Consider the following 19,016-nt stretch of genomic DNA (forward strand, 5'->3'; position numbering starts at 1 on the left):
GTTGTCTGTTTTCCTGGATTAAAGAACTGAAACACAATTGAAGTCCCATTTCATAGGCTCTACTGATAATTACCACATATTGGCTTCATGTTTTCACTTCATAGCTCTTTTGGGTGTTCACTATGAAGATAAGGCAGTTTCTGTCAAGCTTTTGTTTCCATCTTTAAGAGGGGGAAATCAACATGATTCAATGCATGACATGCAGTTTAGATTGCATGAGTTCTGCTAAGTACCCAGTAAAAGAAAATAAAGCAAGGCTACTCAGCTCAGGGAACCTGTGCCCGAGTTGAAAATCTGCTGGTTTTTGTGAGGCTAGTTCCTCTGTACAGTTTCCTCTTTACCTTATACTGTAAGCCTCTTGCTGTATGAGTATTGTTTAAAGAAATGGTTTCTAAATAATTTCATATAGTGTTCATAGTTGAAAGTTGGAAGAAACCACATTGTAGATATTGATAGTATCCTCATTAACATACAGTATAGGAAAACCTTCCCTGTGGCTGACTGCCTCACTTAAACTGGCAAAAGAAAAAAAAAAAATCCATAAAATCATGTGCATATTATTTGGATTTTTAGCAACAATTGTATAAAAAAGAAACACATGGTTAACGGCACAGTTGACTGAAGGAGAATGATTCTAATATTGAGAAAATATACTGAGGTAAATACTATAAAGGTAAATTGTGGACTCTATTTGATTTCACATAACAAATTTATTTTTACTGCCAGTAAGACTCCACGAGGGTCATCCAGAAGTACAATATTTAGTATCTTTAAGTGTAAAGCCAACCACCTTGGGACACTGCAAGTTTTAAGACTAAAGGAAATGGGAAGGCAGAAGCAGTCTAGTAGTCACTGGGAAAAACAAATTTGTAGGATATTCATGTTACTTAAGGTACTAAATGACAAATGCCAATAAAAAATTAAGGGTGGAAGAATCAGTACTGCTACCCAATGCAAACAGTTTATATTCCTGGATGAAGAAACTTAACTATATTTATATATATGTTCAAGAAGATTTATTCTTCATGACTGTGAAAAGTACAATGATAATGTATGAGTATGAGAGGTTTTAATTATAATGTAAGCATGTTATTTGTTGGATTCTAAACTACTCCAAAGTTTAAAATATACAACTGTTTGAGGTTAGCTGTGCACTTTTTGGATAAACATCCTAAAGGGATTATACATTTTTCTCATGAAAATAGTCTCCTCTAGTGGCATATAAATATGACTGGTTTCACTTTTCTATTAAGCTAAACGTGATACTTGTGGCTTCACCTATTTGCTTTTTTAGCAGCCTCCCCATGTTAGCCTGGCCACATGGTCAGTCTTTTGTTTGGTAGGCTTTATAAATCCTAGAAGTTCTAGTTCAGAAACAGCTCTAATAAACCGAGCGCTGGAGACTCTAGTTAAAGAAATTGACTGCGTTATATTTTTTGCAAAAAGGTTAAAAATATTTGTTGGTAAACTGAAGTAGAAATATATACTCCTTAATTAAGCTATAACTCTTCCTGGAAAACATTAAATGTAATTAGAATCCACTGTCAATAACACATGAATGGAAAAGCACTTAACATCTAAATCTAATTTTTCACAGTACAAAAAATGCTCTAAATCTCAACTTCTAAAATACATTAGAAAAATAGAGAATTCAATAATGACAGTTCCATTTTTGTTAAATTTTGGAATATCATGATATCAATCTGAGGCCAAATATTTTAGATTTGATCTCTCTTTAGACTCAATTCAGAATATTAGAAATTTAAGATATTTTGGGATGATACAGTTGGTATTAACTTGTTTTTATGAATCTCTAATGTAGATTTGGAGAAACTATTTATTTTGGGTGCTGGAGATTGAACCCTGGGTCTGACGCATGTTAAATTCATGCTCTACAATTGTGCTAAATCCTGAGCCTGAGAAACTATAAACTTATACTCTGTACTTGGACATTGTAAAACTGGTTTTAAAAGGATACTGTATTATTTCGTTCATTTCTTCTGAGGCCACAGAATTTCCATCCATGTTTTCAGCAGCTGTCACAACTGTTGCAAAAGCCTTTTGGGAACACAAGATGGGAAAATAAAAAAATTTAAACAACTGCCAAAAATCTTTTACTATACTCCTTTTGATGGTTGTATACTTAAGCCAGGTTTAACACTGCTGCTGCTGATAGCTGGCTGGCACATTTCTTTTTTTCATTGTTCAAATCCTTAACACAGGATCATTTAAAACCAATTATATATTGAAAGATTATGTTATGGTCCCTCAATAATCTTGTTTCAGAGAACTAAGAAGTATGTAAAGAAAAGGAGAAACAAAGGTAGTCCCAGTTAAAAGGCAAAGTAAGCCCTGAACCCTTTACTCCCTTCCCCTGCAGAATGCCTACTTTTCTTTTCAATTGTGATGTCTGTCAAATAGGGGCTTCAACAGAGTTAAGATCTTTGTAACACTATTCTGATGGGGGGAAAGAATACAGACATTTATTTTAAAGAATAACAACAGCTGGCCATTGCCTTGCCAAGTATTCCTTGTACTTCCTGATAGCTAAATCTGTTAGTCATACCAACTTTTTTATGCAAGAAGGGAAACAGTAGTTATTAATATAACTAACTTTGTGGAATACCATAGGACTGACTTAAATTGTTTAATGCTAAGTGTTAGGTTAGATCATATATTCAAATGTTGACCTGGCATGAACACAGAAGTGGCTTGGTTGAAGAATGCAGGATCAGAGGAAAGGAAATTGAGAATATTACTGAGTGCTACTTTCTAAGGAACTTTTGAAATATGATGCAATTTATGCTGTCACAATAAAAGATAAGCTATTAAAAAATAAAAGCTGATTTCAGAAATAGCAAAAGTATAAAATGTTCCAAAACAGTTATCATGGATGCTCAGATAAATACACAGCTTGCCATTTTCTCCTTGACCTACCTCTGACCAGTCCACAAGGTTGATCAGCCTACTACACTCCAGGTGCAGTTTATATGCTATGCAGATGTCAGGGGCAATATTTGGAATGCAGCCCTCTTCACTTTTCAGTGCTTCATTCTAAAAAATAATACTAGAAATGATTAGGAACAAAATCAGACATTAGTGAACCCCTCTAAAGCTAAATTTAGTAAACAAAATGTTTTTAATTTCCTTTATTAAATACTTATTTAGGTTTAGATCTTAATCAAAATCCCTCTAACTCCTTATCAATAGAAAAATATAAGATCAGAAGACAAGCAAAATTTTCATTTTAATCGTGAATTTTGTGTGTGTGTGTGTGTGTGTGTACTGGGGGTCGAACTCAGGATCTTGCACTTGAAAGGCAGGTGCTGTACCACTGAGCTAAATCCGGGGCCCCAATCATAAATTATTATTTACTTAGACCATAATGCATTTCTAATTGCCATAAAAAGTTTACAGAATTCTTTAGAAATAGTTAATAAAATGGTACTTCCAATATTTATAATTAGCCAAGTTCTAGCAATTATTACACTGTAAATACTGACATATCACTATTAGAGGCATAAGTAGTCTCTCAAAGATAAGACTGTATTGTCAACATTGCAGATCTTAAACCCTACAGAAACCATCAGTGTTTTCTTAACCCATTTGAAATCCATGGTTCTTATTAAGCAACACAAAGTCTCACATATAAAACCTGCACAAGACATTCTACCTTCCCAAAGACTGCCAAAATCCTATCACTTTTCTTCTGTGACCTACCATTAGCCAGAAGAAAGATGACGATATAAGGTTTTAATTTGTAATTTATATATTGAAAATAACTTTAAAAATATGAAATCATTCAAGCTATTACCACCATAATTAAAGACCACTAACTTTGTACTCAGTACTCTCTTAAAATACGGAGCGTGATCAAGAAATCAACCAATAACAAATGCTAGTGGGGCTGTGGGGAGAAAGGAACCTTTCTCCACTGTTGGTGGGAGGGCAGACTGGTGCAACCACTGTGGAAATAAATATGGAGATACCTCAAACAACTAGGATTAGAGGTCCCATTTCTTCCCAAAAGAATTAAAAGAATCATACCACAGTGATATTTATGCATCCATATTTATAGCGGCACAGTTTGTAATAGCTAAAACTTGGAAACAGCCCAAATGCCCATCAACTGGAGACTGGATAAAGAAAATGTGGTTTTTTTATAAAATGGAGTACTACTCATCCATAAAGAATGAGAAACTAGAGACATTTATAGCTAAATGGATGTACATTGAGGCCATACCCTTAAGTGAAATAAATAGGACACACAGGTGTAAATACCAAATAGTTTCTCTAGTGTGAAAAACTAAAAGCATAAATAAGGATCCAAATATATAATAGATAATAGGAAGAAAAGGTCTATAGGAATAGGGGAAGTAGAAGGGGTTGGAGAAAGGAAAGAAGGGAAAAGAAAAAATATGAGAAAAGGAAAAAATGGAAAAAAAATACTGAGAATATTTGTGTGCCATTCTGCAATGGAAAACCAGTAAGTTGGGTTGTTCATCATGGATTTCATGGAGCCACTTCTTAAGTATCTTTGTGGGAAATTACCTCTAGGTACTTACCTGAATTGATAACTTACAATTCCTCCCAAATTATTTCACATACATTCATACAGCATCTTGAATGTTTTAACAGTACATGGTCACAAGAATGCTAGTTTTTTGTGTTTTTTTTGTACTGGGGATCGAACTCAGGTCCTTGCGCTTGTGCAGCAGGCGGCAAAACCACTGAGCTAAATCCCTGGCCCAAGATGTGCATGGTTTTTTTGTTGTTGCTTTGTTTTATTTTGTTTGGTACCAGGGATTGAAATTGGGACCTTGCGCTTGCAAGGCAGGCGCCGGAACCAGTGAGCTAAATCCCTGGCCCAAAAATGTTAGTTTTAAAAACACTAAACTGTCTTAATCTCCTTTGCAGAAAGAGCTTGTCATGACTGGTGGTTGTGTCTAGATTTTAGGCAAGTGGCTCTGCTGCCCCTGGCATTTTCATGGCAGATTCCTGGCCATTTCCTACACTCAGCTCTGCAGATATTCTCAGAATAAATTTTCTTTGGTTTAAGATCCAAGGTGACATCCATAAGTATTTATTTTTTTCTATTAGAAACAACCATTTGAATCTTAAAGTAATTTCATTAGGCAACATTTCCTTTATTTTCATAAGACTAAGTAGCATTATAGTCTAGGCTTCTGCTTATGACCTAGTTTTATTAAATGAAAGGCAAAGACAGTTTCATATGGTCAAAATTGGCAACATCAATTGGCTACTTCAATAGGTTGGAAACTCCCTCTGAAAAAGTTTTTACAAGATATGTAAGAAGTGCAACCCTAAGTTTTCAACTCTTTGCTCATTAAAATACAAGTGCAAAATTACAATTTTTTTTGTGACATTGAAGCTTGGAGCCTGAGCTCAACTGTCAGAGAGCTAAATTTGCTTCTTACCTTTAGATAATAATAAGGATTGTTGAGTGCAGTGTGGAGGGCGATTCGTGGAGCAGCATTTAAGTGCTCCCGGAGTGTGTGAGCAGCACTGAAGTACACCACTTCATTCAGAGGCTGCGTTTCAGGAGGCAGAAGGTATTCTCTGAAATAGCCGAAGTCAGGTATCAGCATTTGGACACGCACAGTTTTATTTTCAGTATAACTGTTTTATCAAATCTCTTTGTAGGGATGAACAATTTACTTAAAAAGCTAAATAGAGAAGCAAAAGAAACAAAAGCCAAATAGTGGATCCAGTGCAGTGTAACTCAGAAGTGTACTCTATTGTCCTGGGCTGGTGACTTAGCTCAGTGGTACCGGCACCTGCCTGGCAAGTGCAAGGTCCTGAGTTCAGTACCTGGTATGCCCCCTCCCCCAAAGTGTACTTTATCCATATATTACTATTATTATTAGTTACTTTTTTTTTGCAGTACTGAGGATTGAAGCTACGGTCTTTGCACTGTGCTACATCTCTAGTCCTTTTCGTATTTTTAATTTTGAGATAGGAGTCTAGCTAAGTTGTCTGAGATGGGCTTGAACTGCCAACCCTGTCTGGGCCTCCCAGAAGGCTGAGATTATAGGCATGTGGCACTGGACTCAGCCCATAGTTTTAAAAAAAATTCTTCTAGATTCTTTACAAGAAACTTCTGTATTTTGGCTCTGAGTTAAACCTTTAGAGATAAATATATATTACATATTAGCTTAAAAGTTTTAAAGTATAATTTCTAAAAATACTAATGAATTTCTTAAAGTAAATTTTTTAGAAAACAGATATCCACATTCTCTTCAGAGCAAACATTCACTTCTTTCTTGATGTTAAGTATAGGCCACAGGCCTGGAATTTATAGTTCAGGGAACTTTCTGTATCACACACACACATTTTAGCTGATATTTTTCACAGAAATGATACCTCAGAAATTCTTTATGTGCTGGATTTGTTTTTACTTCTGAGGGCAGCAAAGACTAAATTTTAGTTTCAGAGTACTGAAAAATTAATTGTCCATTAATAGGTTTCTTTTTTCTTTTGGTTTTTTTTGAGACAGGGTCTTGCTATACTGTTCAGCCTGGCCTTGAACTCACTAAGCAAACCCAGGCTGGCCTCGAATTCACAGCAATCCTCTTGCCTCTGTCTCCTGAATGCTGGGATTATAGGCATACACCATCATGCCAAGCCCTTCATTAATAAAATTTCAATTAAAAAACCCAGCATCATTTGGAATTCTCTATTTTTCACCTATATGCTAAATGGCAAACCAATTTTGATAAAATCTAAACTTAGAAAACAAGGCATTAAGAGGTTCATTTTGAATGTATAATATGCCCACCAGCTGGTCTGTGCCATGACAGTGAAATCACTCTTAGATAACCTGGAGGGGGCCAACCGGAAGGAAGAAGCTCTGGCTGCACATACAATCCAAAGATAGCTATAAATTCTGAAGTGGATTAAAATAGTTAACTCACATGCCTCCAAAAGCAGATTCCCACGGCCTAGTCCAATCCTGAGCTAAAAGTATATATGTAAGCTACAAGACAGATTGTGTTAGCTCTTTTCCTATTAGTACAGGCAAAGAAAAGTAGCTACTTCAGACAGCAGAGACATTATACCTTTTTTCCAGGTGTCTAGCCCTTCTCTCCTTTTTGGACAGGATACCACTTCCTAGAAAATGTCCCTATAGTTGCTCTAGCCTGATGTGATCAGTGGCTTTGAAGAACAGATGAAATAAAAATAGGCACATCGCTCCTCCTACCTAAAGGGCTACTGACTACTTCTGTATGGTACTCCTCCAGAGTCTGCTGGAATAAAAGCCATTTGCAAAGAGTGTATGATACTCACCAAGGGCCAACATTCTACTATCATCTCAATTACTTAAGACTCAGATAATTTGGCTATAGTCTGAGGAAGTTATTTCTGTGACTGACTGCCTGGCTGGGTGGCTACCAGTTCATAATTTTTGACTGTAAACTCTTCCTAAAACAACTTGGTGCTGTTACTTCCCAATTACTATCATGACTGTCATTAAGATACTTTGTTGAAGTTCCTGCTGTTAATAAAGATTAGAAACCTAACAAGGCAACCAGATAGACTCAATTACAGAAACTACTGTGTCACATTTGCATTCCATCCTGTACTTTTTAAATGTCTTTACATTTAATGTTTAGAAATTCAGGCAAATCCCAAGGCAAAAGGCCCTTTTGGTATCCTCAAAGAATATCCAGCAGAGGCATATAAGATATCTGCCTTTATTCTGTCTCCACTGGACTACATCTGTTGAAAAATAGTGACAAAACAGCATCATACATCCTAATTTTTGTCCAACTGTACGGTTGGAGATGGCCATAAAAATACACTTCTGAAACTTTTCTGCTGTGAGGGAAAAAAAAAAAGCAATGAATCTGGCACCGCAGCACTGTGTGATGCTCATTTTGGATTCAGAGCAGTTTACAACAAAGAATAGGCCTTCCCCCAAATAGATGGCTCTGGGGGAACTGGTAGGATTTCTATCAACAGGGGCTATGAGGTTGAATCTTAATTTTGATAAAAACAGTAACTTAGAAAGTGGTAACTTTTTCTTGGCACTTAAAATTTGGCAACTTATTCTTGATTATCAGTATTTTTGCCAAGAGCTATTCATGATATACTGTGAACCCTGCCTACCAAAGTCTGCTGCTGATACTTATTTTTAAAGGAACTCTTTTCTCTAGAACTCCAAGTCTGTTCAGATCTGTACTGTGGGCCTTGAGGGCAGTATGCAGAAATGGAGAAGACCTTCTGATGGATATTAGGAGACTGGAACCTGTGACACTGGCAGACTCATAACCTCTCACTGGGCTTTAGCTGCCACATGAGCCCCCATGTTCCTTTTAGCTTATCATGCTATAATTCTAATCTCTTCCTTCCTGGGACAAATAATCTTGGTAGAGACAGTAAATGCTAGTATGCAAGATTTTGTGGTTTCACAACAAAACTCATTTCAATCATGCTCAACATTGTTTCAATAATTGCTCAAAAAGGTTAAAAAGTCAGATATATTAGGTCAAAGATCTTTAAAGAGGAATGGTTAGTGTGATTTCAGAACCTACAATTTGAGAGTTACATGAACTGGGGAACCTAATATTTGGCTTATCAATGATGCTAAATCACTTGGCAAAACTATTTTTAGTTACAACTTGACAAAAAAGAGAAGTCAGGAGCCTGGGGCTAGAAATTACAAGAACAGAAAAGCCTCGTAGAACAAGGTTAACTCTGTCAGTTCTAAAATGTAATTTTTGACCTGTAGGTCAATTTAATACTGGAGTGCATCACTTTGTTATGACATACTTGTTTTTAATCTTCTTATTGTACTTGGCTGATTATTTTCCCCTGTTTCATAGCATTAATACTCTCTCCAATAAATTGAACAATGATTCCTCCCCCACATTGTCCTGAAAAATGGAACTTTCTACTTTGAGGGAAGAAATGTTATTAGTCAGAAAACGGTTCTTTATTTTCAATACTCTATTGAATAAATAAAGGATTTTCAATACTTTATAAAGTATAAATACTTTATAAAGTATAAAATAAAGTATTTTCAATACTGCCATTTTTCATTACGTTATTCTATTCAGTGCCTCTCTTGCTGTTGGGTTTGAACTACCATCAAAAGATAATAAGCAATGATACACATTTTGTTCCCCTACTTTTTAAATTATTCAATCACTTTATTTTGTATGCTTCTCATGTTTTTCCTGTAGCATGACCTAAATTCCTGAAAGATAGTTTAGATGGGTGATTTTACAATCATATAAAACTGGTTTTAGCTTATAAATGATTCCATGATTCAGAATGATCTAGGTTTCCCCAAAAGAAATTATTTTAAAATACTGGCAAGACTAGAGTAAGCTTCTACATTTACTGAGTAGATGCCTGCCTCAACATGAATTTAGTGTTTATAATGAGTTGCACTCATATTCTTTAAAATTAAAAGTTCTTTGCTCAGGACAAAATAGAAAAGTATAGCTCTGTTTTCTGAGTTTGGCCTGGATTCAGCATTAACTGCTACAAGACAACCAATGATAAAATGTAATGCAAACACTTCCTTCTGTTCTTTCTTTTTTGTTTATTTTGAGACAAGGTCTCCTTATGTGGCCCAGGTTGGCCTCAAACTCACAATCCTGACTCAGACTTGCCAGTGCTGCAATGACAGGTATGTACCACCATGTCTGGCTCTTAAAACTGTATTTCTGAACTGACAGTAAAATAAAAAAGCTAGAAAGGGAAAAAATAATTCTAAGCTGTGACAGAGGAACCTAAAAGGCTAAGAGAAAAATGCCTAGATAGGCTATTAACAGCCATTACACCAATGTTATGTGAGAAAAAAGCATCACTTTTAGCTCTTAATAGCAAGACTCACCTTACCAAAGAGTCAATGAAATTCACAACTTTTTCTCTGAGTAATTCAAACTTGGTTTGCTTCTTACTTGATCTTCTTAACTCTTTCATTTCCAGTAAGGACTATGGGTGAAAGAACACACCTTTCCTGATGATTCTGAGATAGGAAAACTTTCAGAGGGAACTGTTACTTAGGTGGAGGCAGATGATGCCCTTTTTGTAAGGCAGGATGTGCAGAGAAAGAACCATATCAAAATGGGGTTGTTTATTCCTTTTTTTTTTTTTGAGACAGGGTCTTGCTTTGTAGTTCAAACTGGCCTTGAACTTATGGTGATCCTTCTGCCTCAGCCTCCTGAGTGCTGGGATTACAGGCGTGTACCACCACACCCCATTGCAGTTCTTTATTTCTAAGGAGGTCTGGCAAGAATCTCTCCTAGATGTTCTACTTTAAATATACATCGAGTGAAATTTCAGGGAGAGAGGAAAAGGGCAGTTTACTTCACACTAAGTTACATGACAGTACTCACTATTCATAATGCATTGGTTCACTTAAGAAAGGAAGAAGAGGAAGAAAAAAAGAGGTAGAAGAGGGAGGAGGATGAAGGGGAGGAAGAGGACAACCCCAGCAACGACCACCTTGCCTTTTTGCCATACTGTGCATATAAATTCCATGTGTTTTGTTTCACTTTGATTGAAATTTTCTGCTACATTTATTACAATTTGGTATAATAGTACAAAAAGGTTCTTCATTTTGAAAATCAAGATCCTAAAGTTAAAACTATTGGAAAAAGAATACACTGGATATACTGTGGCTTAATTCCTGCTCTACACTGTACTACAAATATGCATTTTAAAAAATCAAAAGAAGTATCTAAAACTAATGATTTAGGCTCTTCTGACTGTCTGTTTGATCAAACTTAAAAACAAATACACTGGATAATCCAAAAACATTTTTTTGCACCCATGTTCCCATTTTCCCTTGGTGCCAGTTAATTGTTTTTCTGAGCCTACAGGAACAGTTTCCATCTGCACTGTCCAGTGAATTGTAGACTGTGCACATCAGAGGTGAGGACAGCAGTGGGATAAGCAGGATGCTCAATTTAGAAGTGAATTACAAACTCTGCACTGTAGAATCTAGACAACAAACTAAAAAAAGGGAACAGCAAAATACAATGTAACTGAAAGGAAAAGAAAAGAGATCTGACCTTTTGAAGATGATAGAGGTCTGTCTTAGGAAGCCCCTTTGGCTGTGACCCAGAAGCATCTTCTTCTTCTTTGACATCTGCTTTTAATACAAAAGCACTATATAGCAATGAGGGTAAATCCAAGTCAAGAGAACAAACATTTGTGCTAATCCAAAGGAAGCAAAAATTTCACCATTACCCCCACCCCAATGTGGCAAGGGATCAAGGTTTCATCAGATACAAGATATTCCAGAAGCTAAAGATCAATAAATGTCACATAATTTAAGCTGTAATAAGGTCTTTAAAAACAAGCTACTGAATTTTAAAAGCATTATCACAATGAAAACAAAATATAACCAAACACAGTCCTTTCAAATTAACAACAAAAAGCCTTAAATATTTGGGCTGCTATAAATAGCTTTAAAAAAAAAATCACACAAATTGAAACTTTCTTTGACTATGGCAAGATTGTAAACAGCATAATCTACACCCTGGCAAACCTGACTTCAACCTTCCAATTCAAAATTCTTTGAGTATGAAGAGGACAGTGTGTACAGGTTGTGCAATCATCCAGTAAAGTGTGTATGTATATGTGTGTGTGTGTATATATATACATATATATATACACATATATATATATATATATATATAAAGTATATATAGTATATCATGGTTCTTCAGCAAAGGGAACAGAAATCCCTAACTAGTAAAAATGTACAGCTGTGCTTCTGGAGTGCATGAACCTCTGATATCCTCCTCCAAGTGCAAGTGCACCTTAGAAATTTTGACATCACATGGTTGGTCTGCCCCAAGTCTAAGACAAAAGGGTATATATAGCTGGAGAATACACATTATTTTCAAAGATAAATTTCTTTTTAGCTCTGAATAATTCCTGGCTCAAGAAAGATACAATTTAAGGTTAAGATACCTACTGAATTCTTTACTCCATTTCATTAACATGCAGCAAAGCCTTAAAAATAAATCTGATATGATACTCTGCCCTTCATTTTTTTTTTTTTTTGGTACCAGGGATCGACCTCAGGTCCTTGTGCTTGTGAGGCAGGTGATGGAACCACTGAGCCAAATCCCCGGCCCCACACTCTGCCCTTCTTAACCCTCCTAGCTGTGAATTTTTTTTTTAGTGGTATTGGGAATTGAACCCAGGGCCTCTGCACTGAGTTACATTCCCAGCCCATTTTTTGAGTTGAGGGTCTCATTAAGTGGCTAAGTTGCCCAGGCTGCATTAGAATATGCAATCCTCCTCCTTCAGCCTCCAAGTGTACTAGGATTACAGGCGTGTGCCACCATGCCCAGCTTTCTCTTCTATAATTTTAAGCCCAACCTGTAATGTGTATTTAATGGTAAAGAACCAGAAACAGCATACAGTCAAATACTTCTACTTATTCAATTCAGAGATTTAATTACACTTTTGTTATGATTTTTGAAAAACTGAGTAATGTAGATATTTAAGATAGTAGTTTTCCTTTAATTTGTGAATTTATTCATTTTTTAGGCTGTAAATCATTTTAATCTTTAACGTCTCCATTTGAAAAAGCTTCCTTTACTGAGTGCTAGCATATCACGTTTGTCCACCAGCTCATGTTATTTGAACTCTAAAATTATCATGGCTAGGTATGGCGGCTCATGTTTGTAACCCAGCACTCTGAGAGGCTGAGACAGGAGGATTCCAAGTTCCAGCCCAGCCTGGGCAACTTAATGAGACCCAGGGCCAGGGATTTAGCTCAGCGACATAGTGCCTGCCTGGCAAGCTCAAGGTCTTGAATTTGATCCCTGGTACCCCCTCAAATATATATATAAGGGTACAACACAGTTTGAAAACTCAGTATCACGAACATTTAAAAAAATTATTATATTTGTAGTTTCTTTATACAGAAATCCCTCTGTGGCCAATTCTGTATAAGACTGAAACTTATATACTCTTGCCTTTTACCCTGTTTATATCCTTACATGTGATCCCTCACTGGTAAGGTCACCACAATTAGGGGACATTAAAATTGTGAACTGGTGAGGAAAATAATGAACTGGTAGTTAAGAGAAGTAGCTGTATAATCTCAAACAAATTACTTTTTCTTCCTGGAGTTTTATGTCTGGATGTAGCTGGACTCAAGGATTCTAACTTCTAGTCCTTTAATATTTTTATCTTCTGAATCAGCAGCGTTTTTTTTTAAGTACTGGAGACTGAACCCAGGGCTTCACACATGCTAGGAAAGCACTTCATCACTGAGCTACATCTTTGCCCCAATTTCATTTTCTTAAAAGTAGTTTAGGTCCTACTGTGGTAGCAAAAGAACAATGTACATAGGTAACCTGGAGGGAACCCCCTTAGTGTCTATGGAGAACTTCATTCTATCTGCTCATGCCACTTTAGTCAGACAGACTTTCGCTTTCATCTTCATAACTGAGCACTCATATGTCTTGCACTGAAGTGATGGAGAGACATGGACAGATTTCTGCAAAAGCAGTTCCTAAATCCAAAGGATTTTTAGGACAAAGTAACACTTGCCAAAACAGGAAGGATTAAAATGGACATTCTAAATAAGAATCTTCACAATTCCATGTCTAGTTCTCTGTACTTATATATCAAGCTGTCTCTTGCTGTAACCTCCATTAAAACTCCCCCTAGGGCCGGGGATTTAGCTCAGTGGTTCTGCCACCTGCCTTGCAAGTGCAAGGTCCCGAGTTGGATCTCCGTACCAAAAAAAAAATTCATACTGTTACGTTAGCAAAAGAGTAAAAAAGGGGCCCATGAAAAATCAATGCTCAATATCAATCAGAATGCCACATCAGAACACAGAAGATCTGCAGCATTAGAGAACAGAAAATGACTACCTATATAAAATCAGGCACTCCAAACATTTGGTAAAAAATCTTTATGTGGAGGTTATGCAAAATATGCAAAATCATAACCCTCCAACACTGAGATGTGCTGGGCTGCCTCAGTTCATTTAGGAGAGAAAAATTCAAGCCTTGGTAAATCAGATTAATACAGGCCCTCATACACATTTTGGTAATCAGCATACCAATAAGCCTCATTGCTATGACAGTTTATAGTTACTAATTTTTCAGGCTTACAAACGATTTATGCAGCATTTCTGAAATCTATAAAGAACTTGATGAATGCTTAAGAAGTAACATTTAACAGAAGCCCTCAATTATGATGTGCTACTAATGTTTTTGATCTCTTTCTGTTGCCTTTTTTTTTTAAAGTAAATCCTCCAAAATGTCTGAATTTTTTTTCCTTTCCATTTGATGCTCTTCATTGTTTATACCAAATCTAGAAGAGAAGCATTTGGCCCATTTGTGACTGTTATAATTTGGCATTCTGAGGCTTGTTATACTGATTGATCATGATCTACTTTATCTCTTCATCTCAGCACATCATAACAAGGGCTTTTCCATGTCATTTCAGTTAAATAACTGTCACAGCTGGAAGAATTTGCAGGATATTATACTCTTACCACCAAGGTTCTGAAACTGGGCCAGGAACTCTTCTATTCTCTTTACTGTGCTGCCAAGTTGATTTTCAGAAGAGGAATTAAAAACCCTGAAACTTTTCTGAAGCATAGTCATCAGTTCATCTTTTGAAAACATCCTGGAAAAGAATCAGTGAAAGGAGATAATAACAGGAAAATAAATATACTTAAAAACATGTCTTACATATTAAATGTTTCTACTCAGAAGACTGTATAAACTCTTCATTAGTAATTACCAACTTTCTTTGGCAGAGATTCTCCTCAATGTGTGAACATTAAGAAGTATTTTCAAGACATCTCACTTAAAGCTTAGTTTAGAATATATACAAAGATTTGAGTTCACAGCCCGGCTCTGACACTTATAATACTGTGTCTCTGGCTTCCTTGTCTATGAAATGGAAATAATAACTAATATATTTTACAGTTCAGATGGAGACTTAATAATTAAATGAGAAGATGCAACTGAAGAATCCAGTATAGTGCTTAGCACAAAATTTTATGTCAGTTTCCCTTTCTTTCTGATCTAAATGTACACAGGAGATAAGAAATGTCCACTGAGATTATAACATGCTAAATGCAAGTGTAAAAGGACCAAAAATATAAGCATCATAATCATTTTTAATCATTACCATTTAAACTAGCTTTGTGTCTCTTAAGTGCTTTAATAAACATCAATCAGTAAATCCAATGAACTTCAAACAGGGTCGGCAGTTCTGCTTATTATTTATAGCACAGGCAGAGTGGTTCAGTAATGCATTCAAGGCCACACGAAAATCTTTATCAGAAATAGAAACAGAACACAGACACTGTAAAATTAGGACCCTGTTCTCAGAGCTGATACTTGCAGGATCTTTCCACTAAGATTATACTCAATAATAACATCAAATGGAATCAAGGTCAATATTGGTAATTATTATGTGGTGGCATAACACAGATATATTTAAGATTACAATAATTGTATATTCTAACATTAAATATGAAGAAACAATAGATTAAAACCAGAATAGGGCGTTCAATAAGACTAACTTAAGTGTGACATTTTTTAATAACACAGAATTTGGTTAAAATATTAATATTACTAAATTAGGAAAAAGACATAAAATAGATGAAAACTATTAAGAAATTACTTCAACCAAAATTTAAACTTACAAAAGAAAAAGCTTACAACCAGGGCTGGGGATTTAGCTCAGTGGTTCTGCCACCTGCCTCATAAGCAGAAGGACCCGAGTTCGACCCCCGGTACCAAAAGAAAAAAAAAAAAAAAGCTTACAACCAGTAAATACAGAAACTAGTAAGGTATGCAAAAAGTAAAATTTTCCCCGGTCTTAAGAAAAAGTACAAAATCTTCTCTTTCTGTAGTAATTATCAAACGTGTCATGTTTTATCTGTGGAAAAAAGGGAGCTAACAGATCAAAGAAAAATAAGCTAAGATAATTCATTCTTGATTACATTTGAGATTAAAATTTCTGGCTTTTATTGCCCTGTGGAATTAAACTGTTAAGAGAGGTAAGTAAAAGTCACCTGCACTGGAATAATCTGTTATAATGAAGTTTAGCCTTACTCAAGTAGACAGGATCAGCATTTGCAGTGGCTTACTTGGAGGGAAGAAGAAGCTGAGATAAGGATGGTGGAAGGTCTAACCCGCATTATGAGAATTAGCTTTCGGCTACAAGCAGCCACATTTTGTAACCATTTTGAGCTACAAATAATGGAATATCAAGGAAGGTCAAGCCTCCTCTATTAATGATCAGTGTGGCCCCCTGAAAAGGCGTTATGTCACATAATTTTGAAAACAAACTGTTGGTCATAACTTTTTTTTTCCCCCATTAACTTTATTGGTATATTTTAGGTATAAAATACAGTTACATTCATCATTGGGATCTTGTACCATTACATGAGTCTCTTGGTTCTTATTTTTTTTTCCCCTTCCCTTGCCCTCCCTTCACCCCCTCCACCCTTCCCTATTTGCAAAGACCTTGTTTCCATATTTTTCCTCTTCTCATATTTTTTCCTTTCCCTTTTTTCCCTTCCCCTATCCTTCCCAATTCCTCTGCTTCTTTAGACCTTTTCTTCCTGTTACACAATATCAGTTATACATTTTTAAAATTACAATACTAAGATCTAGGAGAAATTACCACAGATTTTACAGAATTTAAAAGGATATAGAAAGCATATTACAAAAATCTGTTTTGAAATAAATTTGACAACTTCTAAGAAGTACTTTGGAAGACAAATTAATGAAACTAACTCTGGAGGAAATATAAAATTTGAATAACACCCATTAAAGAAAGTACATTCCTAGCTTGAAAACCTACCTATATGACAACAGCAGGCTCATAAACATTTTAACTGATAAATTATATTAAACAACTAAAGCAGAAAAAAGAAGGAACACTTCTCCCCTCATTTTAGGAACTCAACATTGTGCTAATCCTAAAACTGGATAAAGATAATAGAAGAAAAAAATATGAACAAAGATAGAAATTTGTTTAACAAAACAAACTATTGGAAGTCAGATCTGACAGGATGTAGAAAGTGGTTTTATTATAGGGATGGCAGTGTTGGTTCAGCATTGGAAGATCCACCCCCAAAAGTCATCATTTAAACAGAGGAAAGGAGAAAGCCATATGATCCTGTCACTAGTTGGAGAAAGAGTATTGGACTAAATTCTACAGCTGTTCATGGTAAAAGCTATCAGGAGACTAGAAGTAGAACAGAAACTTCTCAACAGATTAAAGACATGCAGTCCATACTTCCAGCAAGAATGCCTTCTATAAATGGAGAAGATACAATGCTTTCTCCTTAAGGTGGGGAACAAGGGCAGATATGCTTACTCTTTATCTGTCCATTAAACTTTGAAACCTAGTCCCCACCAAAATAGTCTGGCAATAAAATGATACAACTAGGATAGGATTAGCATGGCAGAAGCAAAATCTTTATATGTAGATCAAATGATCATCTACAGAGAAAATACTAAGAAATCTCTAGGAGCCCCTAGAACTTCTACTTGAATTTAGCAGGATTAGAAAACACAAGGTATATATAAAAATTCAGGTCTGTGTATACTTGCTATAAATGAAGAATTGGATATTGAAATTTAAAAGTTATGTAGGAGTACAAAGGGCCTAGAAAAGTTAAAAACAAAAACAAAAACAGTGTTGGAAGATGTTTAGTACCCAATTTTAAGACTTCTTCTAAAGCTACAGTAATCAAGGCAGTGTTGGTATAAGGAAAGACATATAGATCATTTGAATAAAACAGAGAATCTAGAAATAGAACCACACATATATGGTCCACTGAGTTTTGAAAGATTATTTAACATTAGCATTTTATAGAATATAAACTCAATTAAGAGCCGAGGAAGAGATAGTGTTTTCAGCAAATGGCACTAGAACACCTGGTATCCATATATAAAAAATTAACCTCAACCCTTTTTTTCCATACATGAAAATAACTTGAAGGGATCTATGAACCTAAATAAGAAAGCCTAAAACTATAAAACTTTAAGAAGAAATTATAAGGGAAAATATTTATGAATTCAGGGTAGGCAAGCACTACCTAGGATACAAAAAACATGATGTATAAAAGAAAAAAATTGATAAATGAGATTCCATCAAAATTTAGAACTTTAAATGACATCATTAAAATGAAAAGTAGTCCTTAAACAGACCATATTTACAATGCATATAACCTATGACCAGAATATATAAAGAATTCTTAGAACTCATTAATAGACAACCCAATTAAAAAGTAGACATAAAAAGATAATAGCCAGTATAGCACAAGGAATGGTGTGCAACTCTAGAATCAGAAAAATACTAATTAGTACAATAACGATTGAATTATATACTCATTAGGGAGATGAAGTCAAAAGTTTTAAAAGCCTTGTCATGACTTTTTCTTTTTGTTGGATTCTCCCCCTTTGTGTTTAATTTGTCATGCCCAATGGATTCATTCTGCTGGGTTTCCTGGAGTTGTGATCCTCATTGTCTTTTCCTAGGGCATTGTCTAAAATTGTTTGGAGTGCCGGTTTGGTATTCATGAAGTTCCTGAGGTGCTCTTTATCATGAAAGTATCTTATTTCTCCATCAATTTTGAGAGATAGTTTTGCAGGGTACATCAGTCTGGGTTGGAGGCTGTTTTCCTTTAGGGCTTGAAATACATCACTCCAAGTTCTTCTTGCCTTGAGGGTTTGCATTGAGAAGTCTGCTGAGATTCTGATGGGCTTTCCTTTGTATGTGATTTGTTTCTTTTCTCTCACTGCTTGTAGAATTTTGTTTTTCTGTTGGATTTCTGGAATCCTAACTAGTATATGCCTATGTGTCGATTTTTTTTGATTAAGGCTAGCTGGAGTCCTATATGCCTCACTTATCTGTATGTCAAGTTCTTTTCCCTTCCTTGGGAAGTTTTCTGCCATCACTTCTGTGAACAGTTTTTTTTATGTCATCTGCATTCTCTCCTCTTTCTTCATTGACTCCAATCAGTCTTATGTTAT

General features: G+C 35.6%; 1 protein-coding gene across 13 annotated transcripts in view; it reads right to left on the minus strand.

Moving 5' to 3' along the window:
• Positions 1-690: 690 nt before the first annotated feature.
• Orc3 (origin recognition complex subunit 3) overlaps positions 691-19,016 on the minus strand; it is a 79,719-nt gene continuing 61,393 nt past the window's right edge. For 6 of the 13 annotated variants that reach the window (XM_087188023.1, XM_004860230.3, XM_087188027.1 and 3 more), the window contains 7 exons: positions 14,507-14,640; positions 11,049-11,125; positions 9,866-9,966; positions 5,439-5,580; positions 2,938-3,054; positions 1,979-2,058; positions 691-1,396 (listed from right to left, as the gene is read on the minus strand). In XM_087188023.1, the coding sequence (XP_087044149.1) occupies positions 1,291-1,396; positions 1,979-2,058; positions 2,938-3,054; positions 5,439-5,580; positions 9,866-9,966; positions 11,049-11,125; positions 14,507-14,640 (757 nt within the window). In that variant the 3' untranslated portion in view covers positions 691-1,290. Of the gene's footprint in view, positions 1,404-1,978; positions 2,059-2,937; positions 3,055-5,438; positions 5,581-9,865; positions 9,967-11,048; positions 11,129-14,506; positions 14,641-19,016 lie in introns of all 13 variants that reach the window. The other 7 variants (XM_004860231.3, XM_004860229.3, XM_021240771.2 and 4 more) reach the window with 3 other exon arrangements.

This window comes from Heterocephalus glaber, unplaced genomic scaffold, assembly GCF_053883595.1.
Source record: "Heterocephalus glaber isolate CG9 unplaced genomic scaffold, H.glaber_assembly_v1.0 deba00001523, whole genome shotgun sequence".
In the NCBI taxonomy this organism is placed as follows: domain Eukaryota; kingdom Metazoa; phylum Chordata; class Mammalia; order Rodentia; family Bathyergidae; genus Heterocephalus; species Heterocephalus glaber.